This window comes from Oncorhynchus masou, unplaced genomic scaffold (genome assembly GCF_036934945.1).
Source record: "Oncorhynchus masou masou isolate Uvic2021 unplaced genomic scaffold, UVic_Omas_1.1 unplaced_scaffold_1234, whole genome shotgun sequence".
NCBI lineage: Eukaryota > Metazoa > Chordata > Actinopteri > Salmoniformes > Salmonidae > Oncorhynchus > Oncorhynchus masou.
In genome coordinates, this window is record NW_027002148.1 from 142,518 (window position 1) to 169,976 (window position 27,459).

General features: G+C 40.9%; 2 protein-coding genes across 2 annotated transcripts; one reads left to right on the forward strand and one right to left on the reverse strand.

The window, feature by feature from the left end:
* The first annotated feature begins 11,873 nt into the window (after window positions 1-11,873).
* LOC135530015 (zinc finger protein OZF-like) lies at window positions 11,874-14,418 on the forward strand. The gene is made up of 2 exons (XM_064958404.1): window positions 11,874-11,998; window positions 12,742-14,418. Exons 1-2 carry the CDS (start codon window positions 11,896-11,898, stop codon window positions 13,992-13,994), a joined length of 1,356 nt encoding a protein of 451 aa, XP_064814476.1. The 5' UTR covers window positions 11,874-11,895; the 3' UTR covers window positions 13,995-14,418.
* An 8,618-nt stretch (window positions 14,419-23,036) lies between these two features.
* Window positions 23,037-27,008, reverse strand: LOC135530017 (zinc finger protein 271-like). Its single transcript, XM_064958406.1, has 3 exons — window positions 26,943-27,008; window positions 25,699-25,947; window positions 23,037-25,066 (listed from the first exon to the last, which is right to left on the reverse strand). The coding sequence occupies exons 2-3, from the start codon at window positions 25,799-25,801 to the stop codon at window positions 23,550-23,552; spliced, it is 1,620 nt and encodes a 539-aa protein (XP_064814478.1). The 5' UTR covers window positions 25,802-25,947; window positions 26,943-27,008; the 3' UTR covers window positions 23,037-23,549.
* Window positions 27,009-27,459: the final 451 nt, after the last annotated feature.

Below are 27,459 nucleotides of genomic sequence, written 5' to 3' on the forward strand. Positions count from 1 at the left end.
GATGAATATGCTTGGGTTGATTGCACAATGTTATTTTAATACGGTTCAATAAGGATAGAAGATAGAATAGTCAAACAGGGAGCAACCAAAATGGAGGTCTGGTGAGGTGACCAAACAATAGTGACACTACATGGGTCATTCATTCTTGAATTGAGGTGGCCTTCCATCTTGCAAACCCTTTCATAAACCCCATTGTTAGTGTTTAATATACTGTATCCCCAGTACTATATTGAGCATCAGGCTGTTGAAACGCAGTTGATTATGTAAATAGTCTTGTAGAACTGTGGTATTGATGGTCCATTTGAGGGTGAGTCATTAATATGAATGTTCAGAGTGAAAGAGCTGTGAACTCTCCTGTGATGGCCCACGTCTACCACAACCTTTCCTATTGTGTTAGGAAGCACCACAGCATTTTAGGCAGCCAGTGTTCAAAATGTTTGTGAACACACAGTAACAATGGGAGGGGATGTAGCATGTACAGGGGAGTACCAGGAAGTTGATCTCAGACTTCTATTTAGAACTGGGATCCTATCCAGAGTTGACAGATTAACAGTGAGGACAAACCTGGCCTGTCTCTCCTTCCACACTCCAAACCCACAGTCACCGGGTCTTGATTGTGACAGGGGAGCCTAGTTTGCACTGCAGGATCCAGAGATGGCATCAGTAGATAGGTTTCCATTAACCCAGTTTAATTAAACAAAAAATCAACATCCCCTCCCAAAAAAATCAGGAAAACATTGAAGAACCACAGCACAATGACGTGAAGGTGGAAAATGGCGCTGCTAAGATCAAACATTAATCTCCTGAGTACAAACCATCGAATCTTGAGTACATACCTAGTCACCTGAATACAAACCTAGTAATCTTACATACAGGCCTTCAAATAGTGAAGTACTCTTTTAATGGACTGGTAGGTGCTATGAAAGGGATGTTTAAAAAAATGAAATCTTTGTATTTCCTTCATTAGTCCACTGTCAATACAATGCCACAAATGTTGCATGTTTCCTGTTAGCAATCAAGTTTTCAAGATAGAGCACTTTCAGTACTGAGGAAAAAGTGTGATGATGCAAATTATATGCAAATGAGCAAAATGATAATTGCATCATCACAATTTTTGCTCTGTACTGCAGTGTTTCTTAATTTTGCCCTAAAACTTTTTGCCCTAACACTCACACACTGGATTCAACTAAGCAACTCAAGCCTTTGAATTGAATAAGGTATGTGAGTGCGAGGGCAGAAGCACACATGTACACCCCTTGGGACCAGGATTGGGGAACACTGCTGTACTGAAAGTCCTCCATCTTCAGAACTTCACTGTTGACGTGTACATTATTTGGATTGTATACAGGGTGATGAAAACAATCTGTACATTTGTCATTTTAATGAACTATCCCTTAAACATTAATTTTATAAAGAAAACAGCTTTTGTCATCTCTTAAGGAGGCTAGGCGAACCTAACGAGTGTGCTCTCATAGTCCCTTAAAGACATTTGCTTAAAAGAAAGAGAAAACAGCGGCAGCTGTATGTCCACTTTGAGACACCATAGACCCCTTTCTGTGTTTACAAACAGGTCACAAAATGTCATCATAATATATGCACATAATTCTTCCAAACTCTTTCGAATGGGAAGCATGCTTGCACCTTAGACAAACTGATGTGAAAAAATGATGTGTTACAAATGATGTCAGTAGTCCTACATTGTCACAAGTTAGGGTACAATGGGGGAATTGCTGACACAAAAAAGCAACATTTGTGGAAAAAAATGGTATGTAGATTAAGGTCAAGCTTAGGTGAGTAAACTGTAAAGGGAAATTAATGGCTACAGTTACCCTGGTAGAAGATTATGGCATAGGGTTTCACACAGGTGTGTTAATCTAGTTTATCAGTTTTATTTAGAAATGATTTGGTAAGTAATACTTCAAAGCTAAGTCTAGTTGTCTTATTTGAATTATTTTAATAAAATATGTGGGGGTGGAAATGGTGTTGCACACGTCACCATTAATATCAACACTACCTGCACATTCATTTTCATTGTACTTTATTTGTTGATCCTTTTCCATACAATCCATTATGTACAATTGCACTAAATATTATTTGAAGATTTTAAATCCCAGCAGTCTTTAAAAGGACATTCAGGAGCAAAAGGTTTTCAATAGTTGTTTTAAATTCATGAAACATTGGAATGGAAAAGAACATTAAAGAACACTGGAATATAACATTTTACAACAATAACTTAACTAATTAATTCAGTGTAACATTGATGTGGCAACTCTTTTATGCTCTGCTATTGCACAATTCTAATTTGTATAAATGTAAAAAATAAAGCTATCCCCAGTAAAATTGGAGCACTCATGAGCCCCCCTCCTGCACTGCTCAGACCTAATCTAGTCCCCACTGAAATAGGGAGAGAGATGCCAATTTAAAAGCTCTCTCAAACGCATAGCTAGCTATCTAGCTACATGACATAAAATGCTGTATAAAATATCTAAAAGGCTATAAAGTAACATTAACTGTAAAGCTGTCAGTCACTAGTGCAAACATTTACAACTGCAATTAAGCTACGGTATCTTTTAAATGTATTTTACCTCAGACGATCTGGTAGGAAGGTTGTTAACTAGCACTCCTAGCAGTTTTTGCTGACGAGCTAGCATTTACTGCTAGTGAAGTTGCTAGCCAGCAAATTAGAATAAACTAGTACTAACTGTGTCATTAACTGTGTTCGAATACTAACATACTGTATACTACATACTTAATGAGTGTATGCTACATACTATTAGTTCATTTTAGTATACTGTAAATGAACAGCATGCTCTCAGTTGAGTGTACTAGCTCTTCACATGTCTAGCTAGTTAGCGCATAACAAATTACTAGTTAGACATTTTACGATTTTGGGTGTGTTCTTAAATTCAATCTGGAGTGCCAGAGTCTGCTCCAAAATTCAGAGCATTGTCTGATTGTCCGTTTTGTAAATTCAGAGCGCACACTAGACACTCGGGCTGAGGAATAGGGTTGATTTGAGCACTCTGTCCTTACAACAGCATTCAAACACACAAACTAACATTGGCTAGCTTGCTAGCTACTTCCAGACTCAAATGAGACCACTGACCATTTTACTCGCGAGTAAAACAGAGCTCGTTAAGCAGTTTTCATGTTATCCAGAGCGTTGGTGACTGTAACTGTGCTGCTGGCAACAATTTAATGACGCTTTTTTTGCGTTTACTGACACCGGCCATATTCAACAGATGTTGAGCGCTCGTAAATTCATTATTCTGTGTTCTGGTACACTTAGATGAGAAAAATCAGGGTAGATATCGGCGTGGATAGCCCGAGCAAATTTATGAAAGAACCGAATGTATATTGAGATTGCACAACGTCTATACCATTTAGCTAAACTTAGAATGACATAAATAATAAAGTCAATAAACGTTGGGTAGTTACTTAGATAGCCTATAGTTAATGTACTGGCAAGTTTGATGTATATTTAGTCAACTAATGTTAGGTAGCGAGCTGACAACATACTGGGACATACTGCTGTAATGATACGCTATGTGGTTCGTAAGAACAGCGTAGCTAACGGATTGTCAGCTAATATAACGTGTAAGGTAACTTGTTTGAAAAGTCATTACTTTATCTATATCCATACTATGACGAATAAGGATACTATATACTCAATTCACATTACAAATAGTACGGTTAGTGCGGTCAGTATGAGTATTCGAACACAGTTATGCCTAAATGACAGGTCGAAACACATTCTTTTTTCCCCAAATGTTTCTCTCTAAACAAGTTATTGTTTATCTTAAGGCTTTCCTACTTGTATGTTTAAAAAACTATTATAGATCTAACTTAATTGATATATATCTACAACTTTTTTCCCCCATAATATATATATATATATATTTTTTTTACCTCAAAATAATTTGGTTTAAATATCTCCAAAAGTTGTGATGACACAAAGGAAATTGGGACAATAATTTGTTGTGGTCCTAATGTGAATTACAGGGGGGTTGAACAACTCTGGAGAGACCTGAAAATAACTGTGCAGCGACACTCCCCATCTAACCTAACAGAGCTTGAGAGGATGTTTCCCTCAATCCCGACCAGTCTCCCAGTCGCTGCCACTGAAAAACATCCCCACAGCATGATGTTGTCACCACCATGCTTTACCGTAGGGATGGTGCCAGGTTTCCTCCAGATGTGACGCTTGGCATTCAGGCCATAGAGTTTAATCTTGGTTTCATCAGACCAGAGAATCTCCAGGCTCTGATCAGGCCCTACACCCAAACAAGGGCACTGCGTTCATCCACCTCTGGCCTGCTCGCCTCCCTACCACTGAGGAAGTACAGTTCCCGCTCAGCCCAGTCAAAACTGTTTGCTGCTCTGGCCCCCCAATGGTGGAACAAACTCCCTCACGACGCCAGGACAGCGGAGTCAATCACCACCTTCCGGAGACACCTGAAACCCCACCTCTTTAAGGAATACCTAGGATAGGATAAAGTAATCCTTCTCACCCCCCCCCCTTAAATGATTTAGATGCACTATTGTAAAGTGGCTGTTCCACTGGATGTCATAAGGTGAATTCACCAATTTGTAAGTCGCTCTGGATAAGAGCGTCTGCCAAATGACTTAAATGTAAATGTAAATCTTGTTTCTCATGGTCAGAGTCCTTTAGGTGCCTTTTGGCAAACTCCAAGCGTACTGTGATGTGACCATTTACAGTGGAGTGGCTTCCGTCTGGCCACTCTACCATAAAGGCCTGAATGGTGGAGTGCTGCAGAGATGGTTGTCCTTCTGGAAGGGTCTCCCATCTCAAGAGGAACTCTGGAGCTCTGTCAGACTGACAATCGGGTTCTTGGTCACCTCCCTGACCAAGGCCCTTCTCCCCCGATTGCTCAGTTTGGCCGGGTGGCCAGCTCTAGGAAGAATCTTGGTGGTTCTAAACTTCTTCCATTTAAGAATGATGGAAGCCACTGTGTTTACTGGGGACCTTCAATTCTGCAGAAATGTTTTGGCACACTTCCCCAGATCTGTGCTGACACAATCCTGTCTCGGGGGCTCTATACGGACAATTCATTCGACCGCATGTCTTGGTTTTTGTCCAAGGAATTGAATTTACCACAGGTGGACTCCAATCAAGTTGTAGAATGATCTCAAGGATGATCAATGGAACAGGATGCACCTGAGCTCAATTTCGAGTCTCATAACAAAGGGTCTGAATAATTATGAACATAAGGTATTTCTGTTTTATATTTTTTATACATTTGGAAAAAGGTCTAAAAACCTGTTTTCGCTTTGTCTGTCATATTTTATCAATTTTAGAATACGGCTGTAAAGTAACAAAATGTGTGTAAAAAAAAAAAGTCAAGGGGTCTGAATATTTTAAGAATACTCTGCAAGACATGGCAGAGCCAGGGTGAAATTCCCCTTTAACCTGTAGTTGTTGGCTTTTTTTCCCAGGAAGCTCCGCGCATGCGCGCATCATTCTTCAGGATAAAGGATACGCCAGAGTTGTGCAGTCGAGGCGAAATTTCTGTATCTGTTTCAAATATATTACTACTGGTAATGAATAGTACGTTTTAAGATCGAAAGAACATGTCATAACATCATAGGTAACAAATACGTCAAGGTATTATCACGTTTGTTAAAGGTTTTTTTGTGCTATTTTTGGGTCATACCAAGCTGAAAACTTATCACAAGGTAAATTCATTTTTGCAAGTCACATAAGTTAGATACTTTGTGTTATTCCAGTGGATGGATATCATTTCGTCAAGGTAAATTATAAAGGATACATTTATTTGAGATTTCTGGGAGTTTAACTATGTGCTTTTGGTTTGTGTAAAGGAGGCTGTATAAAAACGTTTGTGCCAAGGCTGGAAAGACATTGACTGAATATTTCCATTACACTCTCTCCTTCCACACTGAGTCCAAACCTACAGTCACTGGGTCCTGATTGTGACAGTGGAGCCCATTTTGCACTGCAGGATCTAGAGATGGCATCAGTGAAGCTGGAAGACTGCAGTCAAACACTGGAGCTGAATGTCAACATTAAAGATGAAGAAGAGGAGGAGAAGATTGGGAAATCTGTTTCTCATGGTAAGAGCAGGTTCTAAGTTTGTTTTTCATTCCAACTTCCCACTGTGCATGAAAAGTTGCTGTAGAACTGTTTCATGATGAACTGTTTCTATGAGAAGGTAGATGTTATTTCATGCTACTGCCTGGGGATGCATGATATATCGGTGAACATATCGGATGTGTAGTTTAACGCCGATGTGCAAAACCGATGTCAAAGCTGACGTGCATACAAATGTATTTATATAGCCCTCCTTACATCAGCTGATATATCAAAGTACTGTACAGAAACTCAGCCTAAAACCCCAAACAGCAAGCAATGCAGGTGTAGAAGCACGGTGGCTAGGAAAAACTCCCTAGAAAGGCCATTACCAAGGAAGAAACCTAGAGAGGAACCAGGCTATGTGGGGTGGCCAGTCCTCTTCTGGCTGTGCTGGGTGGAGATTATAACAGAACATGGCCAAGATGTTTGAATGTTCATAAATGACCAGCATGGTCAAATAATAATAATAACAGTAGTTGTCGAGGGTGCAACAAGTCAGCACCTCAGGATTAAATGTCAGTTGGCTTTTCATAGCCGATAATTGAAAGTATCTCTACCGCTCCTGTTGTCTCTAGAGAGTTGAAAACAGCAGGTCTGGGAAGGTAGCATGTCCGGTGAACAGGTCAGGGTTCCATAGCCGCAGGCAGTTGAACAGTTGAAACTAAACTGGAGCAGAAGCACGGCCAGGTGGACTGGGGACAGCAAGAAGTCATCATGCCAGGTAGTCCTGAGGCATGGTCCTAGGGCTCAGGTCCTCCGAGAGAGAGAGAAAGAAAGAGAGAATTAGAGAGAGCATGCTTAAATTCACACAGGACACCGGATAAGACAGGAGAAATACTCCAGATATAACAGACTGACCCTAGACCCCCGACACAAACTACTGCTGCATAAATACTGGAGGCTGAGACAGGAGGGGGCAGGAGACACTGTGGCCCCACCCGATGGTACCCCCGGACAGGGCCAAAGAGGCAGGATATAACCCCACCCACTTTGCCAAAGCACAGCCCCCACACCACTAGAGGGATATCTTCAACCACCAACTTACTATCCTGAGACAAGGCCGAGTATAGCTCACAAAGATCTCCGCCACGGCACAACCCAAGGGGGGACGCCAACCCAGACAGGAAGACCACGTCAGCGACTCAACCCACTCAAGTGATGCACCCTTCCTAGGGACGGCATTGAAGAGCACCAGTGACTCAGCCCCTGTAATTAGAGTTAGAGGCAGAGAATCCCAGTGGAGAGAGGGGAACTGGCCAGGCAGAGACAGCAAGGGCGGTTAGTTGCTCCAGAGCCATTCTGTTCACCTTCACACTCCTGGGCCAGACGACACTCAATCATATGACCCACTGAAGAGATGAGTCTTCAGTAAAGAGGTAAAGGTTGAGACAGAGTCTGCAAGTCTCTCACGTTGGTAGGCAGACCATTCCATAAACATGGAGATCTATAGGAGAAAGCCCTGCCTCCAACCTATATAACGTAGGTACAGGACGTAATGAACTCACATTAAATTTTGCGCTACACGTACAACATAGCATTCCTAACCTAGCCCACCATGTCTGCTGTGTGAATCGAGCAGTCATTTGAAAGAGTAAGGACATTTCAGTGAAACAAAGGCGAAATCCATTAAAGCCAAGATAACGGTTGATTGTCAAGGGCAATGAATTCCATTATCTGTCGTGAGTGATGTTGGCTTTCGCCGACTGGTCGAGCACTGGTACACACAACCAAGTGCGCTATTTTTCCAATGTTGCCCTACCGGAGTTACACAGTAATATTGTCACTGCTATTAGCTTCACGACATACATACTACGGAACGTCGTTTGGGTCTTTGTGTGTCAAAAAATATACAGTAGCACTTTCAAAGATGTACAAAAATGTCAGCAAACACCGGCCACGAACTATGTGTTTACAATACCACGTTGGTAATAAAGCATAATTTGTTCGAACGCAACTTTTGGGGTAGCTAGCTTTAACTTGGTACCTTAGCTCGCACCAATACCACCAGCCAATGACCAGTAGAAACTGCAGTCATTTTCATTATTCTTAGCAATGATTTAGGAATCCTTGTGAGTAAGTATTAGCTAGGTTGCCACTTGATGTTCGCCTATTGAAAATGAACTTCAGTTCATGAAAATAAATAGCTATCCAGCTACTTAACCCTGTTGCCGAAAGTTTCCGTTATAAGCAGCCAGCTAGCTTCATCTGGCTGAGGCTCGACTGGACCGGGTTATGTGTTGTGAAGCTAGCCACAATTGGGATTAGGCACAAAAGTGGAATTTGCCGTTGGTCTTCAAAATAAAAGTATGTCATTGACAGTGATGCCAATGAATACAAATAGTATAATTATGCCAGACTTTTATTTTGAAGGCTACCCGCAAAGTCCACTATTGTGGCTAGCAACTGATACAGATTATGTCGGTTTGCTATGTTTTTGGGGAAGAACATTGTTTGCATCCAATAGCTTTTTTTTCATGACCAGCACTGTAGGTGTACGAGACAACTAGCATCATAGCATATGTAGTGATTAATCGTTGACATATGAAATACAAGTGAGAGTGTAATCAATGTGTAATAACTACGTAAACGTGTAAAACTAATATGTGACTGGAAGTCATATTCAGGTCCTGATTGGTCAACGAGCTTATTTGACACGTCAAAAAGTGTTATTTGACATGTATCTTTTTCGACACGCAAAGACCCAAACGGCGTTCCATAGAAACCCTGGCTGAGAAAGAAACGACTGAACAAATAAACGAAACAGCACAGCAAGTAAGTGAAATAACTAGGTTTTGATTATGTTGTACTGGTAATGGGGACATATGTAAATGTCAACAAAATAACTTTTTGGTGTCTGTGTGTGTCCGTAACCTTTATTTAACTAGGCAAGTCGGTTAAGAACAAATTATTTTTTACAATAACGGCCCTGACTACGCTGGGCAAATTGTGCGCCGCCCTATGGGACTCCCAATCACGTCCGGTTGTAATACAGCCGAGAATCAAACCAGGGTCTGTAGTGAAGCCTCTAGCACTGAGATGCAGTGCCTTAGACCGCTGCGCCACTCGGGAGCCCCTTGAAGTGTTGAAGGTCCCCAAGAACACAGTGGCCTCCATCATTCATTCTTTACATTTTTATTTTATTTGTTCCTAGTAGGACAATCAACAATTACAGAAATACAATTGATTTTTTTATTCCCCCCCAACACAAAGACAGAAAAAAACATATAACAACCAGACAAATAAGTTAACGTTGATGTCAACGTTGTGAACAGAGTGTCCCATGGTGGCGGTGGGGTTATGGTATGGGCAGGCATAAGCTACAGACAACTGCATTTTATCGATGGCAATTTGAATGCACAGAGATACCATGACACGATCCTGAGGCCCATTGTCCTGCCATTCATCCGCCACCGTCACCTCATGTTTCAGCATGACAACGCACAGCCCCATGTCGCAAGAAAGACTCTGTACACAATTGAAAATGCTGAAAATGTCCCAGTTCTTCCATGGCCTGCATACTCAGACATGTCACCCTTTGAGCATGTTCGGGATGGTCCGGATCGACGTGTACGACAGCTTGTTCCAGTTCCCTCCTATATCCAGGAAGCCTTTGAAGAGTGGGATAACATTCCAGATGCCCGATGAACTCTATACAAAGGAGAGGTGTCCCAGAGGAGTGAGCAGCAGCTATCCACTTCTCCGGTGCTTCATTTGTAAATTGGGAGGTGCCGGGTATAAAAAGGGAGCGCGAGAAGGGGTAACCTTCTCGGTAACCTGATGTATCAGAACGCATAAAAAAATAAAACATCACCTTTATAATAAAGCATTGCATTTATTATCATGGCTTTTGTGTACTGGCATTTTTTTTTTTTATATGATTCATTTAATCTTTATTTAACTAGGCAAGTCAGATAAAGAGCAAATTCTTATTTACTGTTACGGCCTACCCCGGCAAAACCGGGACGATGCTGGGCTAATTGTGCACTGCCCTATGGGACTCCCTATCACGTCAGGATGTGATAGAGACTGGATTTGAACCAGGGATTGTTGTGATGCCTCTCTCACTGAGATGCGGTTCCTTAGACCGCTGCACCACTCGGGAGCAGTGGTGTTGAGCCGCTTACAGAAATTACACACATGGAGTACATTTATTGTAGCCTGGAGTCCAGGAAAAAAGGTGGCCTTTTATAAACGTATTTCATGCAGTCATTTTAGATGACTGGGGACTTTTGAAGAATCATTTTTAATACCTCACAAATGACCAAAATGACAGGCTACTTTGACACGAATAAACTGAGAATCTGAGATCAATAGAAACGACCTTGTCTTCAATCCATCAATAGCCGAGGTGTGTGGAGAAACACATTGTACAATATGAGGGGGAAGCTATAGTCCTAAACAAGCTTTCCAGTTTCACTGACTCACTCAATGATGTGCAGCTCACTCACCTGTATTTCCTTTTCAGCAGGATCCATTTGCTTTACGACCTGTGTTTTCCAGCGATTTGTATTAGAAATATTGCTGAAGGCCTGTTTTGGCTGCTTGCTGTTCACTGACAGATTTGCCACATGTTCCTGACTGTAGACATGACTTGTGATTTGGCTGCACACAATCCACAACAAGGCTATTTAAAAAAAAAGGTATTGATCCTCTGTGGATAAATTATAGGCTTACTCCTGGTTTAGTATTGGGAATTATTTCATTTCTTTCTGAACAGACTGCAGAGTTCTCTCAGCTATTATTATATTAGGAAATAAATGAAATGCAATGCTGGAGAGATGAGAGTTGTCAACTCATATCTAAACTCAGCAAAAAAATAAACTTCCTCTCACTGTCAACTGCATTTATTTTCAGCAAACTTAACGTGTATATTTTTGTATGAACATAAGATTCAACAACTGAGACATAAACTGAACAAGCTCCACAGACGTGATTAACAGAAATTGAATAACGTGTCCCTGAACAAGTGGGGGGGGGGTCACAATCAAAAGTGGCCACCAGCTGCATTAAGTACTGCAGTGTATCTCCTCCTCGTGGACTGCACCTGATTTCTAGGACACATCTGCATATTTCTCGAGCTCTGAAATGCTCGTGTGCAATAACTCAATTCACCTTTGCATTCCTTCTAAACAATGCAATTTAAAAAAAAAACTTCTGCAAAGGGTAATGTCTACAAATATTAGTCCACTCTGTTCATAACAGATTTTAGTTTTGGGAACAGAACTGTTTTGAGTCATTTATTAATTTATCTAAATTCAAGAAATCTACTACAGGTTAAGTTTAGTTACGTTGTGTAGCGTGTACTTTTGTCTAATTTGAACAAATTCACGTTTTGTTGTCAATGCTTACCTACCTGATTACCCACTGGAGCTGAGTACCAGCACCTCAATTTTCTACTGCTTGAGCTCATGTTCCTCTTCTAGAAAAATAGCTCAACGGTATTGTGAAGCTCCTGTATCTAAATAATAACATTACTGGCACCCACAATGAGTACATACACCTATTTCAGTCCAAGTCAAGCACTGAATTTGATCATTGAACAAGAAGAAATAGAATATATTTTAATTGAGAATAAAGAAAGTGCCAGAACTGTCAAGACAATTACCTTTTTGTGTCTGTTTCACATTGTTACTACAGGACGACTAGAATTAAGTCTGAGGCCGGTAACATCAATTGTGAGGACAAACCCAACCTGGCCCTCACCTTCCACACTATGTCCAAACCTACATTCACTGGGTCTTGATTGTGACAGTGGAGCCCAGTTTGCACTGCAGGATCCAGAGATGGCATCAGTGAAGCTGGAAGACTGCAGTCAAACACTGGAGCTGAATGTCAACATTAAAGATGAAGAAGAGGAGGAGAAGATTGGGAAATCTGTTTCTCATGGTAAGAACAGGTTCTATCTAAGTTTGTTATTCATTCCAACTTCCCACTGTGTATGAAAAGTTGCAGTAGAACTGTTTCATGATGAACTGTTTTAATGAGAAGGTAGATATTATTTAAAGCTACTGAGACTTGCCTGGTTTGACACCAGCAAAGGGAGCGTTTTATTCACTGGGCTGTCTGGAGGGCTCAGAGAGCAGACTAAAGAAGTGACGGAGACAAACTGCCAGTGTTTTAAAGTTCTATGATTTATTTATTTTTTTTAATGTTCCTTTATTTATTATTTACATTGACATCCTACATCCGGCCAAACCCGGACGACGCTGGGCCAATTGTGCACCGCCCTATGGGACTTCCAATCATGTGATACAGCCTTGTTACCAACCCTTGTGATAGTGAGTGGAAGATGATATAATTTTAACGACTTTAAGAAAGGTTTTATTCTCTTTTGTTTTGTACAGCCTACTGATATGAATAAATATGTCATCTGGTACAGCAGAAGAGGACTGGCCACCTCTTTTAGCATGGTTCTTCTCTACGTTTCTTCCTAGGTTCCTGCTTGCTCGGGAGTTTTTTGTGTGACCACTTTGCATCTACATTTGCATTGCTTGCTCTTTGGGGATTGAGGCTGGGTTACTGTAAAGCACTTTGTGACAACTTCTGATGTAATAAGGGCTACATAAAATACATGTGATTGACATGTATATCACATCAACTGACTGGTTCTTCTGATGTTGTTCACACAGGAGACCGTGTTGAGACGTTCTCTACATCCAGAGAGCAACAGCAGGAAGATCACAGAGATAAGAGGTCTCACCACTGCCCACATTGTGAGGAGATTTTCCTATTTCTATCAAAGCTAAAAATACACCTAAAAATACACACAATAGAGAATCGGTTTTCCTGTACTGACAGTAGGAAGAATTTCACAACATCAAAGGCTCTGACAGTTCATCAGAGAGTGCATACAGGAGAGAAGCCGTATTCCTGCTCTGACTGTGTAAAATGCTTCACAACATCAACTGAGCTAAAAGTTCACCAGAGAACACACACAGGAGAGAAGCCTTACTCCTGCTCTGAGTGTGGAAAGAGTTTCTCTCAACTAGGCACCTTAAAACACCATGAACGTATACACACGGGAGAGAAGCCTTACTCCTGCTCTGACTGTGGAAAGAGTTTCTCTGTACTGGAACACTTGAAAGCACATGAACGCATACATACAGGTGAGAAGCCTTACTCCTGCTCTGAATGTGTTAAATGCTTCACAACATCAACTGGGCTAAAAGTTCATCAGAGAACACATACAGGAGAGAAGCCTTACTCCTGCTCTGATTGTGTAAAATGCTTCTCAACATCATCTAGGCTAAAAGTTCATCAGAGAACCCATACAGGAGAGAAGCCTTACTTCTGCTCTGACTGTGCTGTGAGTTTCTCTCTACTGAGCCACTTAAAACGACATACACATATACACACAGGAGAAAAGCCTTACTCCTGTTCTGACTGTGGAACGAGTTTCTCTCTACTGAGCCACTTAAAACGACATACACATATACACACAGGAGAAAAGCCTTACTCCTGCTCTGACTGTGGAAAGAGTTTCTCTGTACTGGGTCACTTAAAAAGACACCGACATGTACATACGGGAGAGAAGCCTTATTCCTGCTCTGACTGTGTAAAATGCTTCACAACATCAACTGAGCTAAAAGTTCATCAGAGAACACACACAGGAGAGAAGCCTTACTCTTGCTCTGATTGTGAAAAATGTTTCACAACATCAACTGGGCTAAAAGTTCATCAGAGAAAACACACAGGAGAGAAGCCTTACTCCTGCTCTGATTGTGTAAAATTCTTCACAACATCAACTGGGCTAAAAGTTCATCAGAGAACACACACAGGAGAGAAGCCTTACTCTTGCTCTGACTGTGGAAAGGGTCTCTCTCGAATGGGCCAGTTAAGAAGACACCAACGTAAACATAAAGGAAATATGCCTTACCACTGATCTGACTAGAAAATGTTTTAAAACAACAGCTGAGCTAAAGGTTTATCAAAGAACACACAGGAGAGAAGCCTTATGTCTGCTCTCAATGTGGCAAGAGTTTCTCCCAATTGGGCAATGTAAAAACACACCAACAGATACACACTTAAGAGAAGCCTTATCACTGCACTGACTGTGAGAAGAGATTCTACAGATTGGGCCATTTAAAAAGACACCAATGTATACATAAAGGAGAGAAGCCTCATCAGTTCTCTCAGACCAGCTAAGATTAATCACGCCACTTAATTATCATCTCATAAAGTAATTGGCAACGTTGAATTGGCTCAAATTAAGAAAGTGTAGAACACTCTATTGTAATCCTATTGATTCTCACTGTGAGAGAACTGTGCAGAGGAAAGGGAGTGGTTTATAGGATGTTAGCCTCTTTACTTTACTGATCAGTGTGCACCTTGTCGGTTTTGGTGTGTTTTGTTAGCTTCTACTGCAAATATATTGAGCTGACCTTGGATTTGCCCTTAAGGTTGAATATCCTCTATGAGGCGTCTCACAATGGAGTCTGATGGTTGACTGGGTGGTACTGCTTCACTCTGCAGTTTTCTGTGGGAATGAGCTAGTAGACACAACATACACTGAGTGTACCAAACATTAAGGACACCTGCTCTTTCCATGACATAGACTGACCAGGTGAACCCAGGTGAAAGCTCTGTTCCTTAATGATGTAGTTTTGTGTATTTATTATGGATCTCCATTAGCTTTCCGCAAAAAAACAAGAAACTGCCGTTGCAGTGGGCTAAGGAATGAAAACACTGGAAAGTTGGAAACCTACTGCCTGGTCTGATGAATCCCTGTTCCTGCTGTTTCATGCTGATGGGAGGACTGGGGTATGGAGGAAACCATGAGGACATACATCCAGTGGTGGAAAAAGTACCAAACTGTCAGACTGAGTGAAAGTAATGAAACCTTAATAGAAAATAACTCACGTAAAAGTGAGTCACCCAGTAAAATACTACTTGAGTAAAAGTATTTGTTTGTAAATATACTTAAGTATCAAAAGTAAAAGTAGGAATCATTTCAAATTCCTGAAATTAAGCAAACCAGACTGTACAACTGTGTTGTTTTTTATATCACGGATAGCCAGGGGCAGACTCCAACACTCAGACATCATTTACAAATGAAACATTTGTGTTTAGTGAGTCCGCCAGATCAGAGGCAGTAGGGATGACCTGAGATGTTATCTTGATAAGTACGTGAACTGGACCATTTTAATTCCTGTTCTAATTGTAAAAACGTACTTTTGGCTGTCAGGGAAAATGTATGTAGTAAACGGCACATTATTTTCTTTCGGAATGTGGTGAAATAAAAGTAATTGTCAAAAATATAAATAGTAAAGTACTGATAACCCCCAAAAACTACTAAAGTAGTTCTTTAAAGCTTTTTTTGTTTCAGTACTTTACACCACTGCATGCATCCATGCCGTGTGTCAGCATTACAGGCTGGTGGTGTGATGGTTGGGGTGTGTTTTCAGGGCACACATTGGGCCCCTTGATAAAAGTTGAGCAACATTTGAATGCCACAGGATATCTAAACATCATTGCCAATCAGGTGCATCCCTTCACTGCAGCAGTTTATCCATCTGCAAATAGTTTTCTTCAGCAGGATTACGCCACAAGGCTTGTCCAGGAATGATTCCAAGAACATGACAGTGAATTCAGTTTACTGCAGTGGCCTGACGAGTCACCAGATCTCAATCCAATTGTGCATCTGTGGGAGGAGATGGAAGGAGCTATTCGGAGTAGAGATCCACTCCCAGCCAACTTGACACAATTGTGGGAAGCATTGGAGTCAACATGGGCCAGCATCCCTGTGGAACACCTTCAACACCTTGGACAGTCCATGTTCTGATGCATTGAGGCTGTTCTGAGGACAAAGGGGGTTGCAACTCAATATTAGGAAGGTGTTTCTAATGTTTTGTACTCCGTGTATGTCAGAAAAGATGATGTGATGATCAGTTTTTAGCATTAATTTGAGTGGATTGTTTTATATTACTAAACAACTTTTGTTTAATGATAAACAGGCTATGAATCGACTACTTGTGTTTATTAAATTGTATTTTAATATTGTATTCATTATTGTAGTCATTGATGATGAATGTATTTGAATAACTGTGTTGAAGTTAATTGATCTGGCGGCAGGTAGAAATTAGTAAAAATAAAGAAAAACCCTTGACTGAGTCTGTGTGTCTCTTGAGCATAACATACCCCAATTTTTTATTTTATTTTTTTATTTCACCTTTATTTAACCAGGTAGGCTAGTTGAGAACAAGTTCTCATTTACAACTGCGACCTGGCCAAGATAAAGCATAGCAGTGTGAACAGACAACACAGAGTTACACATGGAGTAAACAATTAACAAGTCAATAACACAGTAGAAAAAAAGTGGAGTCTATATACAATGTGTGTAAAAGGCATGAGGAGGTAGGCGAATAATTACAATATTGCAGATTAACACTGGATTGATAAATGATCATGTACAGGTAGAGATATTGGTGTGCAAAAGTGCAGAAAAGTAAATAAATAAAAACTGTGGGGATGAGGTAGGTGAAAATGGGTGGGCTATTTACCAATAGATTATGTACAGCTGCAGCGATCGGTTAGCTGCTCAGATAGCTGATGTTTGAATTTGGTGAGGGAGATAAAGGTCTCCAACTTCAGCGATTTTTGCAATTCGTTCCAGTCACAGGCAGCAGAGTACTGGAACGAAAGGCGGCCGAATAAGGTGTTGGCTTTAGGGATGTATCAGTGATGTATTGTTTTTTGGAAAGCTAATGGAGATCCATAATAAATACACAAAACTACATCATTAAGGAACAGAGCTTTCACCTGGGTTCACCTGGTCAGTCTATGTCATGGAAAGAGCAGGTGTCCTTAATGTTTGGTACACTCAGTGTATGTTGTGTCTACTAGCTCATGTATCAGTGAGATACACCTGCTGGAGCGCGTGCTACGGATGGGTGTTGCCATCGTGACCAGTGAACTGAGATAAGGCGGAGCTTTACCTAGCATGGCCTTGTAGACGACCTGGAGCCAGTGGGTCTTGCGACGAATATGTAGCGAGGGCCAGCTGACTAGAGCATACAAGTCGCAGTGGTGGGTAGTATAAGGTGCTTTAGTGACAAAACGGATGGCACTGTGATAAACTGCATCCAGTTTGCTGAGAAGAGTGTTGGAATCAATTTTGTAGATGACATCGCCGAAGTCGAGGATCGGTAGGATAGTCAGTTTTACTAGGGTAAGCTTGGCAGCGTGAGTGAAGGAGGCTTTGTTACGGAATAGAAAGCCGACTCTTGATTTGATTTTCGATTGGAGATGTTTGATATGGGTCTGGAAGGAGAGTTTGCAGTCTAGCCAGACACCTAGGTACTTATAGGTGTCCACATATTCAAGGTCGGAACCATCCAGTGTGGTGATGCTAGTCGGGCAAGCGGGTGCAGGCAGCGATCGGTTGAAAAGCATGCATTTGGTTTTACTAGCGTTTAAGAGCAGTTGGAGGCCACGGAAGGAGTGTTGTATGGCATTGAAGCTCGTTTAGAGGTTAGATACCTCTATACATATCCAGAAGTGGACCTAGAAGTTTGTCCTTAATTATCTTCTAAATATCTATTTGGAGCCCATCTGGACCTGCCTCTTTACCTCCCTTCATATTGAAAATAGCATCAGATGTTTCAACACCATCCAATTCCTTTTCCAGATCCAATGTAATGTCTTCTGACATAGAGGGAAAATCAATACCTGATTAGTTAAGTTCTCAGGAGATTCAAAGTTGTAAAATGTATAATTTGCCCCATAATACATGCTTTGAAAGCCTCCCATCTGGTAGTCGCTGACGTTTGGTCAGTGTTCAATGTAAAATAAACATCTATATGCACTCCAACATAATGTAAGACGTCTGGGTCCTGTAACCATTTGGGACACAAACGCCAACTAGAGGATCCTTTTACTGGTTTTGTATCCCTATAGAATAATGACACAGGGGAACGGTCACTCAGAACAATACTATCATATCCACTTCCTGCTACATTTGGAAGCAATGAGCAAGAAACTAAAATGTAATCTATACGAGAATATGATTAAAATGTTGATGAGTAACGTGATTACTCCCTTTTCTACGGGTTCTTAATCCTCCAAGGTTCACATAGATTAAAGTCCTTAAACAAATGCTGTAATTTCTTTCTACTTTGCGAATGGAAAATGTCTAACCAGAAGAGCGATCTAGAGGAGGACCAATTAAAATCCCCTGCCATTTGGAAGGTTATCAATAGAAATGGGATCATCATCATTAGGACCATGAACATTAACCAGATGAATATGCTCATTCAAAGAGGTTCCTGTATCAAAATGTATCTACCAGATGTATCAGTTATAATGTTATCCACTTGAAACGGAACCGATTAGTGAATTCAAACCATAACAGAATGAGAATGAGAGGAGAAACAGGATGCTATTACTTGCCCTTGCCATCTCCTGTGTACCTTAAGTAGCACATCCTTCAACAAGTGAATTTCTTGTAGGAACACAATAGACGAATGAAGTTGTTTAAGCCTAGTAATCACTTGTTTAAACTTGGATAGTTTACAAACTCCACAGACATTCCACAAAGTAAATTTCAGTTTTGCATTTGATGTCATTTAACCAAGATGTAAACATGGAATAAGCTATAGCATAAAGGAATATTTAAAATATATTTAGTATCCACAAGGACCTCATTAATATTTTGTAGTGAGAAAAATATGTAAAGATCTGTTGGAACAAACAAAAAGAAATCTATGCTAACAACAGGTAAACACTGAACCCCATTCCACTGTCTCCCGAACCGAGACTCCCAACGCTTCCCCTCCCACCTCCCCCTAATCGTAGCCTGGTGGATGACTGATCCATAAAAGGGAGCAGTCTAACCTAACGACGCTAAACAAAACAAAGTGTCTCCTGCCTTCTCTCGGCCATTACTCCTCACGAGCAAAACAAAAGGCATATCTAGCAAGATGATATGTGAAATATCACAACAAAAGGCATATCTAGCAAGATATGTGAAATATCAAATCAAATGTATTTATATAGCCCTTCGTACAGCAGCTGATATCTCAAAGTGCTGTACAGAAACCCAGCCTAAAACCCAAACAGCAAGCAATGCAGGTGTTGAAGCATGTTGGCTTGGAAAAACTCCCTAGAAAGGCCAAAACCTAGGAAGAAACCTAGAGAGGAACCAGGCTATGAGGGTGGAGATTATAATAGAACATAGCCAGGATGTTCAAATGTTGATAACTGACCAGCATGGTCAAATAATACGTCTGGGACAGGTAGCACGTCAGGTGAACAGGTCAGGATTCCATAGCTGCAGGCAGAACAGTTGAAACTGGAGCAGCAGCACGACCAGGTGGACTGGGGACAGCAAGGAGTCATCATGCCAGGTAGTCCTGAGGCATGGTCCTATGGCTCAGGTCCTCCGAGAGAGAGAAAGAAAGAGAAAGAAAGAGAGAATTAGAGAGAGCATACTTAAATTCACAGAGGACACCGGATAAGACAGGACAAATACTCCAGATATAACAGACTGACCCTAGCCCCCCGACACATAAACTACTGCAGCATAAATACTGGAGGCTGAGACAGGAGGGGTCAGGAGACACTGTGGCCCCATCCGATGACACCCCCGGACAGGGCCAAAAAGGAAGGATATAACCCCACCCACTTTGCCAAAGCACAGCCCCACCAACTTACCATCCTGAGGCAAGGCAGAGTATAGTATATCACAACAAAAGGCATATCCCAAGAAACAAAGATCTTCTGTTGAATCTGACAATTCATCTTAATGGTTGTACATTCGTCTCAAATAAAACTGTGAAGGACCTCAGAATTACTCTGTACCCTGATCTCTCTTTTGAACAACATATCAAGACTGTTTCAAGGACAGCTTTTTTCCATCTACATAACATTGCAAAAATCAGAAACTTTGTCTACAAAAATTATGCAGAAAAATGAATCCATGCTTTTGTCACTTCTAGGTTAGACTACTGCAATGCTCTATTTTCCGGCTACCCGGGTAAAGCACTAAATAAACTTCAGTTAGTGCTAAATACGGCTGCTAGAATCCTGACTAGAAACCCCCAAAAATATCATATTACTCCAGTGCTAGCCTCCCTACACTGGCTTCCTGTCAAGGCATGGGCTGATGTCATGGTTTTACTGCTAACCTACAGAGCATTACATGGGCTTGCTCCTACCTATCTCTCTGATTTGGTCCTGCCGTACCTACCTACACGTACGCTACGGTCGCAAGACGCAGGCCTCCTAATTGTCCCTAGAATTTCTAAGCAAACAGCTGGAGGCAGGGCTTTCTCCTATAAAGCTCCATTTTTATGGAATGGTCTACCTAACAATGTGAGAGACGCAAACTCTGTCTCAACCTTTAAGTCTTTATTGAAGACTCATCTCTTCAGTGGGTCATATGATTGAGTGTAGTCTGGCCCAGGTGTGTGAAGTTGAACGGAAAGGCTCAACTCGTCGTGTTTGGAGGACAAAGAATGCTGAGTTGCATCCAAAGAACACCCTACCTACTGTGAAGCATGGGGGTGGAAACATCATGTTTTGGGGCTGTTTTTCTGCAAAGGGACCAGGACGACTGATCATGTGTAAAGGAAAGAATGAATGGGGCCATGTATCGTGAGATTTTGAGTGAAAACCTCCTTCCATCAGCAAGGGCATTGAAGATGAAACGTGGCTGGGTCTTTCAGCATGACAATGATCCCAAACACACCGCCCAGGCAACGAAGGAGTGGCTTCGTAAGAAGCATTTCAAGGTCCTGGAGTGGCCTAGCCAGTCTCCAGATCTCAACTCCATAGAAAATCTTTGGAGGGAGTTGAAAGTCCGTGTTGCCCAGCAACAGCCCCAAAACATCTCTGCTCTAGGGGAGATCTGCATGGAGGAATGGGCCAAAATACCAGCAACAGTGTGTGAAAACCTTGTGAAGACTTACAGAAAACGTTTGACCTCTGCCAACAAAGGGTATATAACAAAGTATTGAGATAAACTTTTGTTATTGACCAAATACTTATTTTCCACCATAATTTGCAAATAAATTCATAAAAAATCCTACAATGTGATTTTCTGGATTTGTTTTCCTAATTTTGTCTGTCATAGTTGAAGTGTACCTATGATAAAAATTACAGGCCTCTCTCATCTTTTTAAGTGGGAGAACTTGCACAATTGGTGGCTGACTAAATACTTTTTTGCCCCACTGTATGCACAAACTCTTCCGAACTGTTTTGGCTGTTTTTATTTAACATTTATTCAACTAGGCAGTTCTTATCAAATTACACTGTAGAAGCACTGGTCCTCTTACATTTTAACTCCAGGTTGCATATTACAATATTTAAGGGCATATCAGATGGTCTGTTCTGGCCATAACAGTCACACCAAGCATAGGGTTGGTTGGTATAAGATTGAAATGGGTAAATAATGTACCCATGAAAACCCTATGAAATAGCTCCCCAATACCATCTGATGTATATATTTAATGTATTACATGAATGGTGACCACAACCCTTCCAACAATACATTTAAATAATGTTTTACTGTGATTGTTCCACCCTGCTGCATGTATTCAATGTATTCCATTTCAAATGTGTCTCTCAGTGCAGATTTACTTCCAGGCTATTATGACACATCTGGCAGTTTCATCTATGTTCCTGGGCCTCGTACAATGAAAAACATATTGTTTTTTGGTCACTACCATTCCACAAAAATAACATGCAACTGGTGCAACTAGCAAACCAAAAACAACATAATAGTAGTTACTTAGCCTGATAACACATCACTCCCGACAGACACAGGCAAAAATGGAGCAGCCTATACACCTAATCATTAGCGATCTGACATAATGTATTGCCTGGAAACTGTAGGCTACTAACTTACTATGGTCCTGTACCTCTGGCCAGGGTAGGCAAAGTTGTAATGTTGTGTATTGTATATACAGTATATACAGTATTTCACTTCAAACAGTTTATTTCATATAATTATACACAAGAGAGAAAAACATGTACAAACATTATTTTTCATTACATTCTTGTTAGTTAGCGGATGCTCTTATCCAGAGCGACTTATTGGACAAATAAGGGTACAGGACAAATAAGGGTTAATTGCCTTGCTTAAGGGCACAATGACAGATTTTTCACCAAGTCAGCTCGGGATTAAATCAGCAACTTTTCAGTTACTGGCCCAACACTCTTAACCGCTAGGCTACCTGCCGCCAGATCAATTAACTTCAATACAGTTATTTAAATACATTCATCATCAATGACTAAAATAATAAATCTAGTTTTAAAATGCAATTTATTAAACACAAGTACTCAATTCATAGCTTGTTCATCATTAAACAAAAGTTGTTTAGTAATATAAAATAATCCACCCAAACTAAAGCTAAAAACTGATCATCACACCATCTTTATCTGATATACACAGAGTACAAAACATCAGGAACACCTTCCTAATATGGAGTTGCACCCCCTTTGTCCTCAGAACAGTCTCCAATCGTCACGGCATGGACTGTCCAAGGTGTTGAGAGCGTTCCACAGGGTTGCTGGCCCATGTTGACTCCAATGCTTCCTACAATCATGTCAAGTTGGCTGGGAGTGGATCTACTCTGAATAGCTCGTTCCTTCTCCTCCCACAGATGCACAATTACAGTGAATTCAGTGTAATGTTCTTGGAACCATTACTGGACAAGCCGGGTGGCACAAGGCATAATCCTTCTGAAAAAGTCTATTTGCAGATGCATACAGTGCTGCCATGAAGGGACGCATCTGATTGGCAATGATGTTTAGATATTTTTTGCTGTTTCACTTTCATAGTTACTGTTAATTGAACACTGCAGTTAGATTAACAAGAATTTAAGCTTTCTGTCGTTATAAAGAAATGTCTATGTCCCGGAAAGTCGTCTGTTGTATACAACGTCATTCTAGTCACATTAGCGCACGTTAGCAACAACCGCCCGGTTTAGGGACACCCATCCCGTTGAGCAGGGGTGGGCAACTCCAGTCCCCAGGCCTGATTGGTGTCACACTTTTCTCCATCCCTAGCAAACACAACAGATTAATTAAATTGCATTCTAAACTGAAGATCATGATTAGGTGATAATTGGAGTCAGGTGTGTTAGCTGGGGCAAAACTGTGACACCAATCAGGCCCTCGAGGACTGGAAATGCCCACAACTGACTTAGAGGATAATTTAAGGAATTTGAAATTATTCATACTTTTACTTTTGATACTTAAGTCTATTTACAACCAAATACTTAGACTTTAACTCAAGTAGTATTTTACTTGGTGACTTTCACTTGAGTTACTCTTGCCACATTAAGAGCAGAATTAAGGCTTCTCTCCTGTGTCTGTTCACTGATGACCTTTTAGGTCAGCTGTTGTTTTAAACCATTTTCTACAGTCAGATCAGTGCTAAGGCTTCTCTCAGTTTACCTTGGTGTCTTTTTAACTGACACATTCCAGAGAAACTCTTTCAACAGTCAGAGCAGGAGTAAGGCTTCTCTCCTGTGTGTATACGTTCATGTGTTTTTAAGTAGTCCAGTCGAGAGAAACTCTTTCCACAGTCAGAGCAGGAGTATGGCTTCTCTCCTGTGTGTGTTCTCTGGTGAACTTTTAGCTCAGCTGATGTTGTGAAGTATTTTATACAGTCAGAGCAGGAGTAAGGCTTCACTCCTGTATGTATACGTTCATGTGTTTTTAAGTGGCCCAGTTGAGAGAAAATCTTTCCACAGTCAAAGCAGGAGTAAGGCTTCTCTCCTGTGTGTGTTCTCTGATGAACTTTTAGCTCAGCTGATGTCGTGAAACATTTTACACAGTCAGAGCAGAAGTAAGGCTTCACTCCTGTATGTCTACGTTCATGTGTTTTTAAGAGGTCCAGTCGAGAAAAACTCTTCCCACAGTCAGAGCAGGAGCAAGGCTTCTCTGATGTGTGTGTTCTCTGATGAACTTTTAGCTCAGCTGACGTTTTGAAGCATTTTACACAGTCACAGCAGGAGTAGGGCTTCTCCCCTGTATGTATACGTTCATGTGTTTTTAAGTGGCCCAGTTGAGAAAAACTTTTTCCACAATTAGAGCAGGAATAAGGCTTCACTACCGTATGTATATGTTCATGTGTTTTTAAGGTTCTCAGTAGAGGGAAACTCTTTCCACAGTCAGAGCAGGAGTAAGGTTTCTCTCCGGTGTGTGTTCTCAGGTGAACTTTTAGCTCAGCTGTTGTTGTGAAGCATTTTACACAGTCAGAGCAGGAGTAAGGCTTCACTCCTGTATGTATACTTTCATGTGTTTTTAAGATGTTTAGTCGAGAGAAAGTCTTTCCACAGTCAGAGCAGGAGTAAGGCTTCACTCCTGTATGTAGACGTTCATGTGTTTTTAAGTTGCACAGTACAGAGTAACTCTTTCCACAGTCAGAGCAGAAGAAAGGCTTCTCTCCTGTGTGTGTTCTCTGATGAACTTTTAGCTCAGCTGATGTTGTGAAGCATTTTACACAGTCAGAGCAGGAGTAAGGCTTCAATCCTGTATGTATACGTTCATGTGTTTTTAAGTGGGAAAGTTGAGAGAAACTCTTTTCACAGTCAGAGCAGAAGAAAGGCTTCTCTCCTGTGTGTGTTCTCTGGTGAACTTTTAGCTCAGCTGATGTTGTGAAGCATTTTACACAATCAGAGCAGGAGTAAGGCTTCACTCCTGTATGTATATGTTCATGTGTTTTTAAGTGGCCCAGTCGAGAGAAACTTGCCCCACAGTCAGAGCAGGAGTAAGGCTTCTCTCCAGTGTGCACTCTCTGATGAACCGTCAGATTCCCTGATGTTGTGAATCTCTTCCCACAGTCAGTACAGGAATACGGATTCTGTCCTGTGTGTATTTTTTGGTGTATTTTTAGCTTTGATAGAATTGGGAAAATCTCCTCACAATGTGGGCAGCTGTGAGACCCTTTAGCTCTGTGATGTTCCCTCTGTTGCTCTCTGGATGTAGAGAATGTCTCAACATGGTCTCCTGTGTGAACAACATCAGAAGAACCAGTCAGTTGGTGTGATATACATGTCAATCAAATGTATATTATGAAGCCCTTTTTACATCAGCAGTTGTCACAAAGTGTTCTACAGAAAGCCAGCTTAAAATCTCAAAAGAGCAAGCAATGCAGATATAGCAGCACAGTGGCCAGGAAAACTCCCTAAAAAGCAGGAATCTTAGAAGAAATGTAGAGAGGAAACAGGCTCAAAGAGGTGGCCAGTCCGCTTCCGGCTGTACCGGGCGACATATGTATTCATATCAGTAGGCTGTACAACACAAAAGGGGAATAAAACAACTCTAAAAGTGGATAAGACTTGAAAGCTAAAAAGCTTGTCATCCTCTACTCACTATCACAAGGTTAGATACTACACAGACTCATTTCATAGGACTTTAAAACACTGGCAGTTTGTCTACTTCACTTCTTTAGTCTACACTCTGATCACTCCAGATAGACCAGTGAATAAAACAAATGCTGGCAATACTGGTGTCAAACCATGCAAGTCTCAGTAGCATGAAAAAACAGCTACTTTTTCATTGAAACAGTTCTACTGCAACTCTTCATGCACAGTGGAACTTTGGAATGAAAAACAAACTTAGATAGAACCTGCTCTTACCATGAGAAACAGATTTCCCAATCTCCTCCTCCTCTTCTTCATCTTTAATGTTGACATTCAGCTCCAGTGTTTGACTGCAGTCTTCCAGCTTCACTGATGCCATCTCTGGATCCTGCAGTGCAAACTGGGCTCCACTGTCACAATCTGGACCCAGTGACTGTAGGTTTGGACTCAGTGTGGAATGAGAGAGACAGGCTGGGTTTGTCCTCACTGTTGATGTTACCTGCCTCAGACTTAATTCTAGTCGTCCTGTAGTAACAATGAGAAACAGACACAAAAGTTAGTCTTGACAGTTCTGGCACTTTTTATTCTCTAAAAATATATTATATTTTTTTCCTGTTCAATTGTCTAATCCAGTGCTTGACTTGGACTGAAATAGGTGCCGGTAATGTTGGTATTTTGCTGCAGGAGCTCCACAATACTGTTGAGCTAATATTCTATAAGAGGAACATGAGCTCAAACACTAGAAATTTGAGGTGACTGTACTCAGCTCCAGTGAGCTCCTGTCCAAGTCGAGCACTGATCTCATTTCAATAGATCTGGTAACTAAGCATTGACAAAACATTAATTAATAAATATTTGACAAATTATACACTTTAAAATTAGGCTACACAACTGTAAATGCACTTACTCTATACTAGATATCCCCTATACACAAATGCATAAATGACTCAAAAAAAACATTTAGTACAAGGTTGTAGTATGTTTTAGGCAGCACTGTCTTCACTGTATTACTCCAATCAAAAACCAATTGTATTTCATTTCACACCATAGTAACATTTATAGATAGACAGAAACAACTGAATGTCTCTGAATATTAGTACACGTGTAAAAAATTGATAATAATTACATTTAGCTCCAAAACAGTAATGCAACCACAAAATTGTCTCTCTGTTGCACCCTCAGTGCCTGAACTGAAGTACGTCGATGCAGACGGACTGGAATCCGCCATTTTACCAGCTCGTGAATTTTCCACAAAACCAAAAAGGACATGTTAAACGAACCCAGAAATCTAAAAAAAAATTTATCCTTTATGAAATTACCTTGACGAAATGATAAATATCCACTCAGACTAACCCAAAGTCTCTACGTGACTTGTAAAAAAAAGTGATCACGTTCACTCACGCGGTTTGACATAAAAATAGCACATAGAAACTTTATCAAAACGTCATAATAACTTGACGTATTTGTTACCTAGCCTGTTATGACATATTATTTCGATATTATAACGTGCTATTACATACCAGTAGTAATATATTTGAAACGGACACAGAAGTTGTCGTCTCGACTGCACAATTCTGGCGTATCCTTTATTCCAAAGAATGATGTGCGCCTGCGCGGAACTACCTTTTCCCCCACTTCCAGTTTCTCAACCCAGAGACGTAACAACGCGAGACTTCAGATAAGGCTTGGGAAGCAGACCAAGCCGGGGTTTGACAAGTCAATGAGAAGTGAACAATTCTGATACTTCTGCAGCGTTTAATGGGGATCCTAATAAATACCAACAATATTCCGTCGGCACACACTTGATACATGGCCATTATTTTATAAATGTCATAACTGCAGTGGTTTATTCACAATCGCTCTCACTGCGTATCTTACATATCGCAGATTCACATGAATAGGCAGAAACTCTTTACTCTCCCAACGAAACTCCAGATATAACACCTTTTATCCGTGCCCTGCTCCGAAAAACAATGCTCTCTCCTTCTGCTCTTCTGAGCCGCATGAACTCAAAGCAAAACCACTACTGGTCACTCT